The 18,423-nt window shown below is 39.1% G+C and overlaps 1 protein-coding gene across 4 annotated transcripts in view; it reads right to left on the bottom strand.

Annotated features, from left to right (window-relative positions):
- The window catches only part of NF1 (neurofibromin 1), a 251,040-nt gene that overhangs the window by 129,098 nt on the left and 103,519 nt on the right, over positions 1 to 18,423 (bottom strand). For all 4 annotated transcript variants that reach the window (XM_030295711.1, XM_030295713.1, XM_030295712.1 and 1 more), the window contains 13 exons: positions 17,636 to 17,715; positions 15,498 to 15,621; positions 13,965 to 14,126; positions 12,245 to 12,494; positions 11,630 to 11,703; positions 11,249 to 11,332; positions 3,751 to 4,191; positions 3,236 to 3,375; positions 2,842 to 2,964; positions 2,249 to 2,332; positions 1,600 to 1,716; positions 822 to 1,003; positions 495 to 706 (listed from right to left, as the gene is read on the bottom strand). In XM_030295711.1, coding sequence (XP_030151571.1) covers positions 495 to 706; positions 822 to 1,003; positions 1,600 to 1,716; positions 2,249 to 2,332; positions 2,842 to 2,964; positions 3,236 to 3,375; positions 3,751 to 4,191; positions 11,249 to 11,332; positions 11,630 to 11,703; positions 12,245 to 12,494; positions 13,965 to 14,126; positions 15,498 to 15,621; positions 17,636 to 17,715 — 2,073 coding nt within the window. The remainder of the gene's footprint in view (positions 1 to 494; positions 707 to 821; positions 1,004 to 1,599; positions 1,717 to 2,248; positions 2,333 to 2,841; positions 2,965 to 3,235; positions 3,376 to 3,750; positions 4,192 to 11,248; positions 11,333 to 11,629; positions 11,704 to 12,244; positions 12,495 to 13,964; positions 14,127 to 15,497; positions 15,622 to 17,635; positions 17,716 to 18,423) is intronic.

The following is an 18,423-nucleotide window of genomic DNA, read 5'->3' as shown; positions in this document are numbered from 1 at the left end:
TCAGTCGGTTAAGCATCCAACTCTTGATCTCGGCTCAGGTCAAGGTTTCACAGTTTGTGAAACTGAGGCCCGCGCCAGGCTCTGCCCTATTAGCAGAGTCTGCCTGGGATTCTCTGTCTCTCTCTCTCTCTCTGCCCCTCCCCTGCTCATGCTCTCTCTCTCTCCCCCAAAATAAACATTAAAAAAAAAAAATTCCTAGGGGCGCCTGGGTGGCGCAGTCGGTTGAGCGTCCGACTTCAGCCAGGTCACGATCTCGCGGTCCGTGAGTTTGAGCCCCGCGTCAGGCTCTGGGCTGATGGCTCGGAGCCTGGAGCCTGTTTCCGATTCTGTGTCTCCCTCTCTCTCTGCCCCTCCTCCGTTCATGCTCTCTCTGTCCCAAAAATAAATAAACATTGAAAAAAAAAATTAAAAAAAAAAAAATTCCTAGAAAGAATAAATTTGGAAGCACCTGCTATGTGCCAGGCCCCAGTTTTGCACTTCCTCAAAGAACTCACCCACTGAGAACACGGGACCACGTTGGCCAAAGCCATGGCTATTGGGAGCTCTCCCTGGTCTCCCATCATTGTGACCAACTCCACCAGCCTCTCAAACCGGTCGGCCAGCACCGTTTCTGCAAGCGTGTCAAATTCTGTGCCTTGCTGGAGGATTTTTGTCAGAACTTCCATAAATGTAGCTCTTGTCTGAAGATCTTTGTGATAACCTAAACCTGATATGGACAGATAGATGCAAATTTACTAACATGGACTGTTGTAATTTTGCTTGTCTTACGTGCCAATTCTCTAGATTGTCAATTTCTCTACGAAGCTTTCATTTTATCTCACCTATGGAGTGCATGAGGCCACTGTCCACATTAGCATTGAGTAAGTTGGACATTGCAAGGACTGTGCAGTGCCTCAGTGATGCCAGCCTCCGGGACATGCCACGTTTCCTGCCACCTGTTTGTGCATTTTCATCTTCAACTTCACTACAGTCATTCAAAAGGTTCATAAACAATGTGAAATACCTGAGAAGTAAAAAGATTGACTCTTACACAGTGAAGGCCACAGCAACCAGAAAGCTAATCTGATTTTCTGAAATTATCACATGTGCATCACACGAGTGGTCTTGGGTATCTGCTTCTCTCCAGTCCTGGGATAATCAGCCAGTGTGGCTCATCACGAAGTGTGCTATGCTGAGTATGATTTTATCCTGACAAAGCCAGCACGTAGTTCATAACATAGCCACCGAACAGATGCAATCTTTCCTGGTCGATGCAGGGAACACTTTTAGTGTTTACCATATAAAATTAGTAGTCCAAATAGTTTACACAATGCCATTTGAAATGGCTTAATGAGGTGATCTGGATTTTACTGCCAATAATTCAATGACCACACACTTTCTTTAAAAACACAAAACACAGTTGCTTTCCTAACCCAGTCCTATCATAGGGAATATTGCCTCATGCATGGGTTATATTTTATAAGCAGCTGCCAATAGCCATAATAGCCAAGTAATAAGGTCCACTTTCTACATACAATCATTTGCCACTTTGGTTAGATTTTGTTTTGTTGTATGTGGGGCTTTGTTTTTTGCTTTGCATTTTTGGTGACTGAAATTTACTTCAGAAATAACTGTGACTTGGCTTCCATCAATTCCACACCATCTCCTTCCTCAGGCTGCAGTGGAAGACCAGCCAGGAGTGAAACAACGGCTTCCATGCTCGCCTGGTCCAAGTCTCTGAAGAAAGAAAATTTAAGGACCATATGAGTGTTTCAGGTTCTTCCACTCGACCTTCCCGCAAATAAACACCGTCCTAACGGAACTTTAGGAATTCAGGAACCACCTATTTCATTAAACTTATTAGGACAACCTAAATAATTTGAGTTAACATGCAAACCCAGAATGCAAAAGCATTTTAAGTTAGGGAGAAGGTGATGATAACTTTCATAAAACCAAGCCTCACTGAAGGAATTTATGTGAATGATTATTATGTACTTCAGGGTTCAATTAGTTTCTGACATGTGACCATAAGTATTTACCATCTGAGCAAATATAGGAAATTCCAAACATCACTTTCTCACATTGGATTTTACTGAAAATCATTCAGTTAAAAATAGAAAGATTTAAATAATTCAAATGCAAAACCCTGATATCCAAAAAACACATAAAATATATTGATAATAGTGATGATGTAGTATCAACACCCTGAGTAAACCTGCTAATAATTAAAAATCACCCTCTCCATCTCTCTCTCTCTCTCTCTCTTTACCTTGTAAGACATTTTACATCATCATCTGCTGCTTGGTTTGATGTTCCCATGACCCAGTCTGTCAGGTATTCTACCATCTTATTCCTACAGAATGCCAGAGAAAAGGAAAATAACAAACGATTTTTTTTTTTTAAGCCACAAGTACACCTTTAGTCATACAAATATTTTTTATAGTGCAAATATTTGCCAAATCACTCGGGTGACACGGCAGTTTCATTGAAGAGATACCGCTACTCCAACTCTCAACAGGCAGAAGAAGGGCACACAAACAGGCAACGTGAATATCAACGCTCCACGTCAGCCTTTAGCTATCGTACCAGTTTGGAAGCAGAATCAAATTCTTAGCTCCAGTATGATTTTAGACAAGGGGAGCACTGTCATGGGCACAGAGCTTTGGGACATTTGAAAATACAGGGAGAGAAAAATAAAAAGGTAAATTGTTGCTTTTCCATTTTCTCCCTCCCCTTTCCTAGGATAATCAAGTAGCTGCTGGGGTTTTTTTTGTTTTGTTTTTTTTGTTTGTTTTTGGGGCTTTTTGTACTTCATTTAACATAAGATTTACAAGACCCTACTTTGCTCTTTTGAGAACTCACCTAAATTTCATCTCTTGACAAAATGAGAGGTCATCTCTCCTTGCCATCATTACCTCGACTAACTGACACAGTTTCGTTTTTATTTGAATTGCATGGACCATGTTCCCAAGCACTCGAACATATCTATTTAGACATAGAAACATTCAGGGGAAAAAAGAAAAAAAACACACATATCAGATACAAACACAAGAAAAGTTTTCTAAATGCTTTACCCTCTAAGTAAAATGATGAAATGTGACTATGAAAACTGCAATATTTTTATTTATAGGAGCACATGCATAACTTCTGCTTACCTTATTGCACCCCACTTTGAGTGCAATAAAGAATAGCAAATTATTTCACTAGCAACCACCAATGCTGATGTGCTTCTGCTACATTTCAGTAGAATACTTACCTGACTAGATTTAACATCATTGTTTCAATGCTAGCTTGCCCCAGATGTTCGGAGCTGCCTTCGGTATGATTATCTAGTAAGTTCTTCATTATAGCTATGGTTTGCTCCACAAACTGAGTATTGGTGTCGGTCAATAAAACCTACATAAAGAACAAAAACATCTTGTCATCAGCGCAGAGCAGACACATCACAGATGAAACTGCGGGACCTAACTGTCATACACATGCCAGAAAGCACCTGGGGGCATATACCCAAATAGGCACACAGACACACATAGGCACCCATACCCCTACCCAAGACATTTCTAACCCCTGGCACACCCACAACTAGAGTTCCTAAAAACCAAACTGCTCCCTATATTGGATGATTCTTCTTTCTGCAATTTTCCGCCCATTTTTTAAAAATTGTGAGTGGCTGCTCATGCCAGTATTGAATTAAATAATCAAAAAGAAAGAGGCTTATCAAATAAATCGATTCAAAGAAAAGGGTGAAAAATAAAGCACAGAACACTTTACCTGTCCTTGCGAGTCAAAAAACTTGCTGATGGTATTCTTCAATTTGTTAAATAGCATTGGATAAAGAGCAGGACTCAATTCTAGACCCACCAGATCCTTAACGTTGGTCCGTATTTGAAGTCCCACTTTCTCATGGTTACACACCATTAAGGATAACAGCCGATCCATAAATTTGCTGACAGGTGTATCTGCATTTCCCTCCGAGGACATCACCGAAATCATGGAACCCTTGCGTTCACTGACTGGGCCCATAGGGGGGCTATAGGTTGCCAAGCCAGAGTTGCTTCTTTGCTGCAGGCACACTCCCCCAAGGGCGCAAAGGAAGCCAGTCATGTTGATCCATTCCTGTAGGGAGTCCGTGTCAGACAAATCTATGGATCCTCCTCCACTCACATGAGACATTCGCCTCTTAACAATGGTCTTATGAAGGCTTTCAGCAGCCTAAACACAAAAGTTTTACGGAAAGCATGAATCCAACCTCAATGGGTTGAGAGACAGGACAAATTACTTTTTATCCAACATTTCTTCCATGACAAAAGAACATTTTTTACATTTAAAAAATGCAAGTCTTCACTCCAACCATTTCTAATGACATCAAGGTATCTTACTGCTCAAGGGCAAATGAACTGAGGTACAGAACTAAGGTAGCGATAAACACATGTGCAATATCAGACCCAGAAGGTGGTTGTGGACTGCAGCTCAGAAAGGAACATGCAATCAAATTATTTGCTTCTATCAATCCCTGGACCTAGAGGCAATGTCTATGCTGCTTCAAGGAATATAAGCATTTGGAAATTTTCAACCAAGTAGTATGTGCACTTATTAGTGATGGCCCAAGTTCAAGTACTCTGGGACCAGCTTTGCAAACACTGCACTACTATTTTTTTTTTTTTTAGTGTTAATTTATTTATTTTTGCAGAGAGAGAGAGTGCAAACAGGGGAGGGACAGAGAGAGAGGAAGAGACTGAATCCCAATCAGGCTCCATACCATCAGCGCAGAGCTGGACATGGGACTCGAACCCACGAACTGTGAGATCATGACCGGAGCCGACACCAAGATTGAAATGCTTAACCAGCTGAGCCACCCAGGCGCCCGCATTATGCTACTATTAACAGATTCTGCATGGCAAGATGAGAGTAATCAAGCAAAAGAACCACTAAACAGGAAGGAAGGGACTGTAAGGAAGGGAGTGCAGAAAAACAAGAAACAACAGAAAATAATCAAATCCTACAAGAATCTGACTGAGGAGTCATCTTTAGAGAGTTCTGATCCTGTTAGTTTATGGAGTACAGATGAGAAAGAAAAACTCTTACTATGTGTGGCAAAGGTTTTTCAAATTCAGTTCTCTTTATATACTGCTTATAAGCTAATACTCATCCTATTACAGAGGACATATCAACCCAAGAAAGCAACACATTAGGGGCATTCTATGATAAACAAGGTGTAGAAGTACCATTGCAATTGCTTCATTATGTATGTTTGTTTTGTGGGAAAAATGGCCTTTCTCCCATGATGGATTGCTTTGAATAAGGAACTCCTGAAACTACCATTTCTTATGACACATGCGTTTATTACAGCTGGAGCTAACAGTAGAGTATGACTACCATCCCTGCGGTCGTGCAGCACATTATCCCTTTTAGGACCTACGTTACAGGTATTTATGCAAATTCTCTGAACAAGAGTAGAGACAGAGTGCAGCTTGCAACATGGTGACTTAACATGTAGCACGGTGACAGGGTCATTGCCTACAAATCTCTGCTTTGACAGCATGTTTTGACAGAGAAAGCCTAGATCTTACACTTCGGTATTTTCTGTCACCTACTTTGTGAGGTTGGCTGGACTGAGTCAGATAATGAATCAACTTCATACCTTCGGTGACTTGTACAATAAAGAATCATTGGTATCAGACACAGAAATGACCATTGCAAAAGAACTTACAAACTGGCTTATAAGCAACAATGTGGTAGAACATAGATTTGGAGCAAATTTACATACTGAGATTATCAAACAGTGCCAAGAGAGTTTTAAGTTTTTAGCAGAAGAGCGACTGAGTCCTCAGCATATTGACCGCATGTGGGCTGCAGCAGTGCTGAACACGGTGATCAGTACCTACGTGACTTATTTCCTTTATTTGTCAAGAATGTGGATCCACTACCACTTAGACATCTCTTTTATCCAGTCTCAATCCTTGAGCCAAGTGTTCGTGGTGAACAAACATTGTACTGGGCATCAACGTCAATGAAACCTTTTTTCTTTTAAAGCATTATTAAATAAAGTACTAGGCTCAGGTATCTAAATAGAGTTCTTCTGCATCGTCATTAAATACTAAATTAAATAAGAAAGAGGAAGAAGAGCTCAGAAGAGCAGCTCTATCACCTTGGTCACCTGCAGCCAGCCCTTAAAGTACTGATAACAGTGATACCCATCAAAGTGGAGGCAGTGACATTGAAATGGATGAACAACTTATTAGTAGATCCAAACATGTGCAGCAGCGACTTTCAGACACGGAGGAATCTGTGCAGGGAAGTTCTGACGAAACTGCCAACAACGGTGAAGATGAAAGCAGTGGCCCCGGTAACAGTAGCGGGCATAGTGATGGATCTAGCAATGAGATGAATTCTAGCCATGCAAGCCAGTCAGCTGGGAGCCCTAGCAGGGAGGTACGGCCAGAAGACACTGCACATATGAAACCCTTTAAAGAAGATGATGAAGATGACGATCGTGGTCACAATCCTCCTAAAAGCAGTTGTGGTACAGATCTTCAGAACAGAAAGTTAGAAGTCAAGCAGGCATTTGCTTAGGGGATTCCCAAGGCCCATCAGAAAGAAGTGGGACAAGCAACGGAACAGGAAAGGACCTGGTTTTTAACACTAAGTAATGCCATCAGTAGATAATCAAATACAAATGCTAGAGGCCTGTTCACACTCTCAAGATCCAGAGCATGGTATTTCAGGGGAAATAAACACCATTCGTATAGCACAAGCATCTCAAGAATCTTGTATTGCACACACTGGGGACTTTCTGGGGGGGGAGGAACTACTGGGAATGGATCCTTTAATGGCCTGCAATTTATTGGTCCACAGCACCACCACCCTACCATTATTACCACCATGATGGGCATATTGCTGATGATATGCTAAGTGCGGCTGACGTCAGATGCAGTAGCATCCAGATCAGTGCAAAATCAGAATATGGCTGATTGTGATGAAGCATCTGGGTGTGAAGAGCAGTTAGTTCAGATTAATTCACATGCAGAACATCTTATCTCCAACATCACCTTCCCAATTTGGCATCTATTTACCATTAACATCTTAGTCAAGGACCCAAGGACCTGCAGTTAGTTCAAAAACATCAATTCAACATAATGCTCTAACAGGCATTAGTTTGGGTAATGTTTGCTTGGAAACACTTTATTGTGGGATACAGTTCAAGATATGACTCAATTAATCTTTCTGAAGGATTAAGAAATGAAACAGAGAAACTTCTCTCTTCCTTGGTATGTTGGCTTATAGACAGATTCGAATGAGATTCATTGAAGGCTGCCTTGAAAATTTAGGCAAGAACAGGTAAAGAGGAATTTTTTACATGGCAGTCAAAGCTCATTCTGTATATTCTTATCGACTAGGTATGGTGAATTTAATGTACTATCATCAACCTGTGTTTTAGTAACTGAAGTTTTCATAATAGGTTTAAAGACTTTTCTCTCACAGGGTTCATATTTTATCACTCAGCCTTGCTTTTCGCAGCACTTTTTGGCAGTCTTGGTTAGATTCCCTCCAACAGAAACAATAATGCTTATTCCCTTCTTGCCTCTGGGAACATCGTAGTGAGTATTCTGTTTTCAAGTTACAGTTAAATGTTCTTGAACTACATCATATTACATATAAAAAAAAGCTAAATAAGTCAAGTTAAAGTTAAGCTGAAATATAAAAATTTTGATAGTGGCATTGTTCTCTCTGGGCGGATCTTTTGTGTCTTGACTTGTGCAGCACATTAAGAATTAGGTTAGTGTTTTTTCCTAGTTTGAATTCTACTGTTTATTTAATAGGGTCCAAATGATTACCACAAGTTTCTTACATTTCAGTTCTGTTCCACTAGTACATTTCAGGTTTCCCTTGATAACGTTCCATTCTCTGGCATAGTAAATTCAGTTATTAATTGAATATGTAACGTTAATATAATGTTTGCAGCAGGGGCCTCTGGGTGGCTCCTCGGTCAAGCGTCCAACTCTTGATTTCGGCTCAGGCCATAATCTCACAGTTCATGAGATTGAGCCCCGTGTCAGGCTCTGCACTGACAGCACGGAGCCTGCTTGGGATTCTCTCTCTTCTCTCTCTCTCTCTCTCTCTCTCTCTCTCTCTGTCCCTACCCTGCTGTCATGAATGCACCTGAGCTCACTCTCTCTCTCTCAAAATGAATAAACAAATTTATATATATACATATATGTATATATACATGTAATTTATATATATTATACATATATGTATAATTTTATGTTATATACATATTTATATCTATTTATGTTAATATATTATGTATTATATATACATGTATAATGTTTTCAACTTACCTCTGCCAAGGCCTGATATAACTAATTTTATTGAATATTTAAGTACTTTAAGATATTTTTTTTACCTCACTGAATTAGAAAAAAGTATATACAATGTTTTATTTTCTGCTTTTGGTCTTTAAAGAGCTCTAATTTGACAATCACGATAGAAAAATTATTCATGCAGGTGTAAGAAACCACAGACGTCTGTTAGTGAATCGGTTTGGCATATACTCTGTCTTTTTTTTTTTTATGTTTTTTTTTTAAATTTTTTTTTTTAACGTTTATTTATTTTTGAGATAGAAAGAGACAGAGCATGAATGGGGGAGGGTCAGAGAGAGGGAGACACAGAATCCGAAACAGGCTCCAGGCTCTGAGCTGTCAGCACAGAGCCCGACGCGGGGCTCGAACTCACAGACAGCGAGATCATGACCTGAGCCAAAGTCGGATGCCCAACCGACTGAGCCACCCAGGCGCCCCTTATGTTTTTTTGTGAGAAAGAGAGTGTGAGCAGGGGAGGGGCAGAGAGAGAGTGAGAAGAGAGAATCCCAAGTAGGTTCCAAGCTGTCAGTGCAGAGTCCCACATAAGGCTCGATACCAAGAACCGTGCATGACCTCAGCTGAAATCAAGAGCTAGACACTTAACCAACTTAACCACCCACATGCCCCATGCATATACTCTTTAAAAGGAATGCTTTTATTTTTTTTTTTAATTTTTGTTTCAAGTTTTTATTTAAATTCCAGTTATTTAACATACGATGTAGTAATAATTCCAGTAAGAGGAATGCTTTTAATGGCTGAATGTTTCATCATTTACAGAGGTGCTACAGCAGTTTTTTTTTAAATGTTAACTGCTTGGGGCGCCTGGGTGCCTCAGTTGGTTAAGAGTCTGACTCTTGATTTCAGCTCAGGTCATGATTTGACCTTGTGGGTTTGAGCCTTGCATCGGGCTCTGTGCTGACAGTGTGGCAACTGCTTGGGATTCTGTCTTCCTCTCTTTCTGCCCCTCCCCTGCGCACACACACTGTCTCTCAAAAATAAACATTATTTTAAAAAATGTTAATTGTATGGGGAGTCTGGGTGGCTCAGTCAGTTAAGCATCTGACTTCGGCTCAGGTCATGATCTGGCAGTTTGTGGTTCAAGCCCCGTGTTGGGCTCTGTGCTGACAGCTCAGGGCCTGGAGCCTGCTTCTGATTCTGTGCCTCCCTCTCTCTCTGCCCCTTCCCCACTCATGCTCTGCATCTCTGTCTCTCAAAAATAAGTAAACATTAAAAAAAAATTTTAAATGTTGTCTTTTAAAAGCCCTTGTGAAACCACAAGTGTTTTTTAAGTACTTGTTGTATCAATTTATATTCTCCATATGTGTATCTGCATACCCTATTACCCAGCAGTTCCACTGTTAAGTATGTACTTCACAGAAATATACCTAGACAGTTACCAAAAGACACATTCAAGAATGTTCACAGCAGCACTGGTCAAAATAACTCAATAGTCTTTGTATAGCTATCCAGTGTTCAAAGAGAATAGAAAGCAAAATTAAATTGTGAACTGTCTGCTGAACGAAATAACATACAGCAATAACAGCGAATGAATGACAATGGCCCAGAGCAGTGTAGGTCACTCTCACAATGTTGAGTGACAGAAGCCAGATATAAAAGACTACATCTCCAGCACTCCATTTACAGAAAGCTTAAAACAGGAAAGCTATTATATTTAGTAGTCAGGATAATGGTTACTCTTGGGTTGTTTAGTGATTGGAAGTGGGGCACAACAAAGGCTTCCCATGTGCTAGTAAGGATTTTTTTTTCTTGTTGTGGGTGCTGGTTCCACAGGCATGTTCATCTCCTAATATTCTGAACTGTTGCTTTGATTTATACATGTTTTTTATGTATGTTATATTCCAATTAAAAAAATGATGTGAAAAAGGGGAAAAAAAGAAGTCCAAACTTAGAGTACCATATACATTTTTTAAGAGCCACTAATATATTTTTGTCATAGACTGATAGAACCAACCCAGAATATTAAACTTCTTTTAAAAAGCTTTGGACTCACATGAACGGACCTTACAAACATTATGCCAAGTGTGTGCCAAGTGTGGGCTGCGTGCTGACAGTGCGGAGCCTGTTTGGGATCCTCTCTCTTCCTCTCTCTTTGCCCCTCTCCCTCTCACACTGTCTCTGTCTCTCTCAAAAATAAATAAACTTAAAGAAAAAAAAGAATACCTAACAAAATAGTAAAATGTATTGTTTCAATTTTAATTTATTTTATCTAACTTTGTCATCCCTTTCCTGAAAATTCTGTGAAATACTCTGATGGAAAAAGAGAAGGAAAGAGGGTAAAGGAAGGGTCTCTACCACAGATCATCTCTAGCTTCTGCTCCCCCATATTTCTGCAATGATGGAAACACTTTATACCTGTGCTGTTCAACACAGTAGCAAATTGCTACATCTGGCTAATGAATCCTTGAAATATGGCTACTGTAAGACTGAGAAACTGAATTTTAACTGTATTTAAATTACTTTAAATTTTCATTTAAACGTAAGTAGTCACATGTGGCTAGTGGCTACCATAATAGTGCAGTTTTAATGTTTATTTATTTTGGAGAGAGAGAGAGAGAGAGAGAGCGAGCAAGTGGGAGAGCAACAGAGAGAGAGAGAGAGGGAGACACAGAATCCGAAGCAGGCTCCAGGCTCTGAGCCGTCAGCACACAGAGCCCGATGTGGGGCTGAACTCATAAGCCATGACGTCGTGACCTGAGCCGAGGTCAGACACTTAACTGAGCCACCACGCACCCCCATAATAGTGCAGTTTTAGATGAACCAACACTAAATAAGTCTTACAACAACTATATATATGTTATACGAAGAGTGACTCCAAAGATTACTGAAATGAAGTATACACGTCTAGCAGATCAATTAAAAGACAAAAATCAACTTCACAAACTCACCTGGCCATCTTCCATTTTAGCTTTTGGATAGTTGAGGATTAGTTTTGTGGCTTGTTCCCACTTTGCATGTGTATCTTCCCAAGCCTAAAATGAAAGCAATTACCACTTGAAAGCAATTTTAAACTTAGGACTAAAAATCAATCAGCGATAGGTCTCAAACTTGGTGCATACTAGAGGTATAATATCCCACATGTAATATGCACATATAAATTAGATCTGCTTCAAAAGCCATTCCTTGTCTCTCTCTCTCTCTCTCTCTCTCTCTCTCTCTCTCACACACACACACACACACACACACACACACACACACACACACACAACATGCGGCTTCTCCGATCGAGGGTGGGGCCTGGGGAGCTGTTTCTGTTGCAAAGAGCATACCTCCGTGTTTCCTGCAGTGGGGTGCTCGATGCGCCTGAGTAGTGCCATCACTCTTTTCTGAAGTGCTGCTCTTCCTAAGCAAAGACAACAGCACATCAACTCGTTGCACTTAGAGCCCTGAATGCCATGGGAGAGCCTGGCGGGCCAAACCCCCAAGGCAGAGTAGGAGGAGTGGAATGAATGCTTCCTATGATAAAGGTGAATGCTTCCTTTTGCTAGCCTCACAGGAAAGGTATTTAACTTGGACTCTACAATATCCACAGCATAAAATAAGCTATTCCCACCTATATTTACTCAAAACATAGGCCAGTGTGTTTAAAACTTCACCATATACAGTTCAGCCACAGTAAATTACACAATCTGAAACTGACAGTGATTTATACTGCCAGTTTTTAAACAATTGTACTGCGTATTAAAAGCTCAGTGAGAAGTTAACACATTTGTTTCAAATGCTATTTATTTTCACCCTATCTTAGGTAGAAAAGGATTTCAGGTGAGCTTCTTGAATTAACTCTCTAAGCTTACCAAGTAGTTCCTACATTCCTGGCACAATCAGATGTCGTGTGACTCGAGGCAAACTGAGTGGCGGGGTGGGGGGACATTATCCACACTTACCTGTTGACATCATATTGCTGACAGAGGCAAATTCCATGAATGTGTTATAGTTGGGCAAGAAGTTGTGCACCGACACTTCATCCACCCCACACCGGATATCTGCCTCCTCACAGAGGTGGCGGAAACAGGACATGGCAACCAGAACAGCTTCAGTGTCAGGGCTCCACAGAAACATGTACAGGGCCACTTCGAGTTTGGTCTGAGCCTGTCGGCATATCGGCGGTGTGCCGCTGCACCCTGCCGCACTATCCTGGGAGTCAGGGATGAGAGGCATTATGTTTGCAACTTAGGTGATTTTATTTATCAAATCCAACAATGCAACACACTGTGTACCATGTATGTGTGCATTCAAGAACACGCAAAAGCTTTCCCCTGCAACCATGACAGGAATTTTCAAACCCCTAAACATCTTGTCTGAATGAGAAATGAGATGATTTGGACCAATACAATGCTACTACTTGTCCAATTTCAAATCGAATAGGTATTATCCTTACTTTAGATCCTAGAAATATAGATGAAGTCTAACGCAAACACAAGTAAAGTACCCGTGGCATAAATCTACTGAATGAAAAATGCAATGCACTTCCAACTCAATTATAAATGACAAAAGAAGTAGTAAGAAATTCTATCTACCCACCAGTAGTAAGAAATAAAGTAAGTCCGCTGCAACAAGGACTAAAATAAGGGCACGGACAAGAACCTAATGTTGCTGTAGAAGATATACTTGATTCTGGGTTACAGAGTTCCAAAAGGAATCCTCATTTACAACATGAATGTAAATTCTGCAGTCAACATAGACTGCAGTAAACACTATACTGCTTACTTGTTGTTTTTCCTCAACAGAAGGTTATACTGAAAATTAGGGATAAAAGAGCTTTGGTCTGTACTTCTAGATTTTCAAGTCTAACAGTAAAATGCCAACGGTCAAGTGGACCAGCAAGATCTTCTGTGGAATATCAGTATAATCAAGATTCCTGCAGGCTATATATGGCAAAGATTAGGGAAGTTAACCTAATCCTACAACAAGGCTGTGAATACACGCTGCTGACCTTCCCATGAAAAAGCAGACACTCATCTCCACTGATAAGGATTAAAGAAATGTACTCTCTAGATTGGTAGCTGCATCCTAAATGCCACAAATCGTGTTTTTAGGTTTTTAAGAGTAAAAAACAAAACAGGTTTGGTCTGGAAGAGACATTCTTTTGTCGTGATTTGCTATTTTCACTTGTACTGTGATTTATTTTTAAAAAGAATTATGCACACAAACACAAAAAACACAGACACTTATCGATTTCAAGCAAAATGCTTTATCTCCAGTAAATTTGTATTTTTGTTAGGTGGTACAACTTTTAAACTTCTGCGATATGAATGGATATGAATGGTCCTTTGTACAGTAGAGGTTTATGATAATTGTAGCTCTCAGTTATAGCTTATCAATAAGTGTCAATCAATCAAGTGCTGTTTACACACAATCTCATTTAATCCTTCCAACACTTCTGGGACATAAATTGTTGTTATCCCCATTTTAAAGCTGATGAACTGGGTCACAGGGTTGTTAGGAACTTGCCTGAGGTTCCACAAAGATCAGTGATCAAACTAGAATCTAAACAGTTCTTTACTACACTGTATCATCTAGTTGAAATTTACCAAAGTTCATTCAGGAAAAAACATACAGCACAGATGACAATAATACAGGAAAACTACAAAAGAAGCTGCTTACCATGGATGAGTTTCCTTTTCCCTTCCGAAGAGAGGCTCCAGGCGTACAAGTACGTATTAATTCTTCATGATCCATGGACATCTGACTGGTAGCTCCACTCGAAGGAACATCACATCCTACCCCGTAAAGGAAGAGAAAGTGACAGGAACTTCTATCTGCCTGCTAAAAAGAAGAAATAAGTAAGCCTTTCTGAAGCACTGATAATCAAGAAAACTAAATACATAATATGAGCTGTCTTTCTGTTTGCAACTATCCTGGAAAACTTCTCATCCCAACTCCTAATCCTTGAAGAATATTCACTAGAGACCCAATAGTACGAATAATGTTTGCTCAGTGTCTTTGAAGCTCCTCAGCCTTCCACCCTTCAAATCACCAGAAACGACAGGTTCTAGAAATGCAAATTAACATTTCTAGATCTAACATGAGCACAGTTAAACATCAACAACATAAATCTACCATATGAAAAATACAAGGTACTTCTGAGTCAATTACAAATGACAACAATTTTCTCCCCATAAGATTTTACCCTGTGCCATATGAGGATAATTGGAAGTTGACTCTTTTGACACTAAGTTCCTTTGGACCAGTCATTAACACTGGTAAATATGCCAAGCCTGTTGCAACTTTACTGACCAGAGTACTGCAGATTATTACTGGATTACTAATGCTTATACTCTGGAGAATTATACCATAGGCAAAGGTATGAAAACCCTGAAGTCTAATCTTGTTCCTTATCTTTGGAATAATGCCAAATCCCACTATATTAACACACTAAGATAACCCTCATGTATAAAACCTAAATCACCATTAGCCCATTTCTAAACAAAGAAATTTAACAAGCTGCATGGTACACTGAAAAACATGAGTATAATATGTTTAAGATATCTTGGAGTTATTATTCTAGAAAAAGATAAAAATTCATTGAATCAAGAACTCCAAAAATTACACCATAATAGAAAAAAATTTAACTGACTACAGAAACTTTATGATAAAAGAAATTTAAAGCTCTTCTCTAACTCCCTAAAATCTTGTCCCCATACTTTAACAGTTCAGAATCAAGACTTTTCACTCAACCGTAAGGGAGAGGACTCAGATATTTGAAGAGGTGAAATTGTCACGGCAGAAATGTAAATAAACTTAAAGACCCTTAACCTCTTTCCTTAAGTTTCTTGACAGATAACTGGACTAGCCTAAACCATAAGATTCAAGTCTTATGCACAAACTTGAGACAAGATAGAATATGTTTCTCAATCTAATTTGGTTATAGCAGCCCCCACTCCTCCTCGGCCTGCCCCATAGAGTCCTGTTGAACTCAACTGGAATTTATCAAGATTGCAACTTCAAGGACAGAGACTCAACAATTTTTAAAATGTTAACTTCTCAGCCATTATCCTCTGCACACATATTTCCCTATGAAGACACCGTAGGCAGAAAAAGCTAAAGTAGGACTTAATTTGGCTAATATACATTTTCTTAATCTCTTCCCATTTACCCCAAAATAGGCTTCCATTTTAAAGATGTCACTTTGCTTACCTTATTTTTAAGAAGAAATTTATTCCTGCAGATCAAAATTTCCCGCAACCATTTGAGAATTTCTGTGCTACTAAGCATTTGATGGCTAGTTAATTTCTTGCAGATGTAAAAAAGCATTTGAGAGCTGCAATAGCATAAAGTTTGTGGTTATCAGTATCATCGATAAATAACCTAACAGAGGTATAATCAGTACATAAGAATGACATTCTCTCATAATGGATATAAATATACAGAAGCTAGGATTTTGTTTTAAAGAAATTGATTCTCAAAATGTTAATAGCACGATAATCAAAGGGAAGAGGTCTACAAATTATGTTAAAAAAAAAAAAAAAAAAGCAAGCAACTCTAAATCCTCCAATCCCCAAACTCCCAAGTGTTTCATCTACGCATCTCATCTTTGCAGAAGACTCAGAAGAAATGACAGCCTACGTGCACAGCATAGGCTGTATGTAAACCCAGTGCTCTAGAGCAGGGATCTGCAAACAACTGCCTGTAGACCAAATCCGGTCCATTATTTGCTTTCCATAAATAAAGTCTCAGTGGAACGTGGCCACACCCATTCATTTACATACTGTCTATGGGTTTCGCTTTCGTGCTCCGACAGTGAAACTGAATAGTTCAGACAGAGACTATCTGGTCCACCAACCTATGATATTTACTACCTGACCTTTTAGACAAAAAATTTGCTGATCCCCACTCCAGAGTCATCATATTGTCCAACACTGTAGCCACTAGCCAGCCACATGTGACTAATGGGCACTTGAAATGTGGCTTGCCCAAACTGAGATGTGCTGTAAGTGTGAAACACAACCAAATTTTGAAGACTTGACGGAAAAAAATAATGCAAGATATCTCAGTAACTTTTATATTGATTATATATTGGAATAATATTCTAGAAATAGAAGCTGGGTTTAAAAATATTATTAAAATTAGTAATACCTTTCCTTTACACTCTGTAATGCGGCAACCCAGAAAATTTTAAATTAGGTATGTGGTTCACATTACATTACTATTCAAGATCACTGCTCTGTGTCTAGGATTTAACTCAGCTGCCAGGGAAGACAGTGCACCCACTTCTATGATGAGATAATGACAAAATACACCTAAGGATTACACATTTCTATTTTTCTCAATGTGTTGCCTTTGTGCTCTTTAAAAGATAATAATTTATACAACCTAGGAAATAAATTATAAAATTCTGTATATATTTTTACCTTCTAAACAGATGTTCATTATTTTTTAAAAATATTTTTGAGAGAGAGAGAGAGAGAGACTAAGAGAGAGACTGAGAGACAGAGACAGAACGTGGGCAGGGGAGGGGCAGAGAGAGAGGGAGACACAGAATCTGAGCTGTCAGCACCGAGCCCAAAACACGGGGCTCGAACTCACTAGCAGTGACATCAGGACCTGAGCTGAAGTCAGATGGTGAACTGACTGAGCCACCCAGGTGCCCCTATACAGATGTTCATTATTAATTCACTTATCAAAATCATTGGTATTATGGAAAATTTATGAAAGATCATAGTTTTAAAAAGTGAAATAAATGATTAACATCATATAATTTTAATACTCTAAGCTCATATTTCTAACAATTTAATACACAGTTGTAACTACATGGAAATCTGGAACATAAGAGAAAACACTAAGTAACAGTACTTATGGCTGGGTAATAATATTTAGCACAATGTTTTAAATTTTACTTTCTTGGAGCACCTGGGTGGCTCAGTTGGTTAGGTGACTGACTTTGGCTCAGGTCGTGATCTCGCAGTTTGTGAGTTCGAGCCCCACGAAGGGCTCTGTGCTGACAGCTCAGAGCCTGGAGCCTGCTTCATATTTTGTGTCTCCCCCTCTCTCTACCCCTCCCCTGCTCATGCTCTGTGTCTCTCTGTCCCTCAATAATAAATAAACGTTAAAAAATAAAAAAATATATAAAAAATTTACTTTCTAAATTGCTGTGACAACAATTCTTACAGTTAAAACAAGAATCTAATTAATAATTCAAGACAAATAAAATACAAGATCATAAAACCTCTATAAAGTTTCACAACTGACCAAGTACTACAGAGTTAATATCTAAAGACAAAAAATAAATGCAAAATAAAACTTTAACTTGAATTAAAAAGTTAAAGTACATATACCTAATTTCCCAAAATGTTTCCACAGGAGCATCAGGATTCCACAAATCAATGCTATCTAACTGATGAAGAACCAGCAGAGCCTGAATTTTAAAAAAGAGAGAATTACTCAAAAGTTTTTTGGTAAATGTAACACTGGAATATTTATTTTACAAATCTAATAAATCGAGCTATTTAATTGCAGCCTCAACACACAGTAAAAGGCAAAAGAAAAAGACTAAAGAACCCAAATCTCTAGGGAATAATATATGTAGAATAAAATCATTTTATTCTATCATTCTTACTTTAAATGGCATATAGAGACCCAGTTAAATGACGGACGAATTCAGAGGAGCAATATACACATATAAAAATTGTTTTAAGACACAAACTAAGTCATTTCAATAAGTGTTAAAGAACTCAGTGGAACAACAAAAAGTTAATTTCCAAGTAAGGAGAGCTCACCAAAATTAATACACACAACAATATTTTACTTCCAGGGTGAAAGGTAAAGTAGAAGTTATTCTGCTCACCGCAAATTCTTTTGGAACAGAAAAGATCAATTATTTTCCAAAGAACAAGGGCAGGGGAAGCAAAACAGACTTCACATTTCAGAGCAGGTTATTCATTCTTACATACTCCTATAGACCACAGAATTGAACTTGGAATTTGGCTTACAGAACATTAACAAGAATTAAAGAAGTCACGTAAAATATACAGCTAATATACAAAAACACCATTATGAAGTAATGAAAACCATCGTAGTACAAAGTGTACCCTAGACTCTTCCTTGGAACCAGCCCCAACTCCAG

Source organism: Lynx canadensis, chromosome E1, assembly GCF_007474595.2.
Source record: "Lynx canadensis isolate LIC74 chromosome E1, mLynCan4.pri.v2, whole genome shotgun sequence".
NCBI lineage: Eukaryota > Metazoa > Chordata > Mammalia > Carnivora > Felidae > Lynx > Lynx canadensis.
The sequence above is the reverse complement of the archived record's forward strand: the minus strand, read 5'-3'. Positions and strand labels throughout refer to the sequence as shown.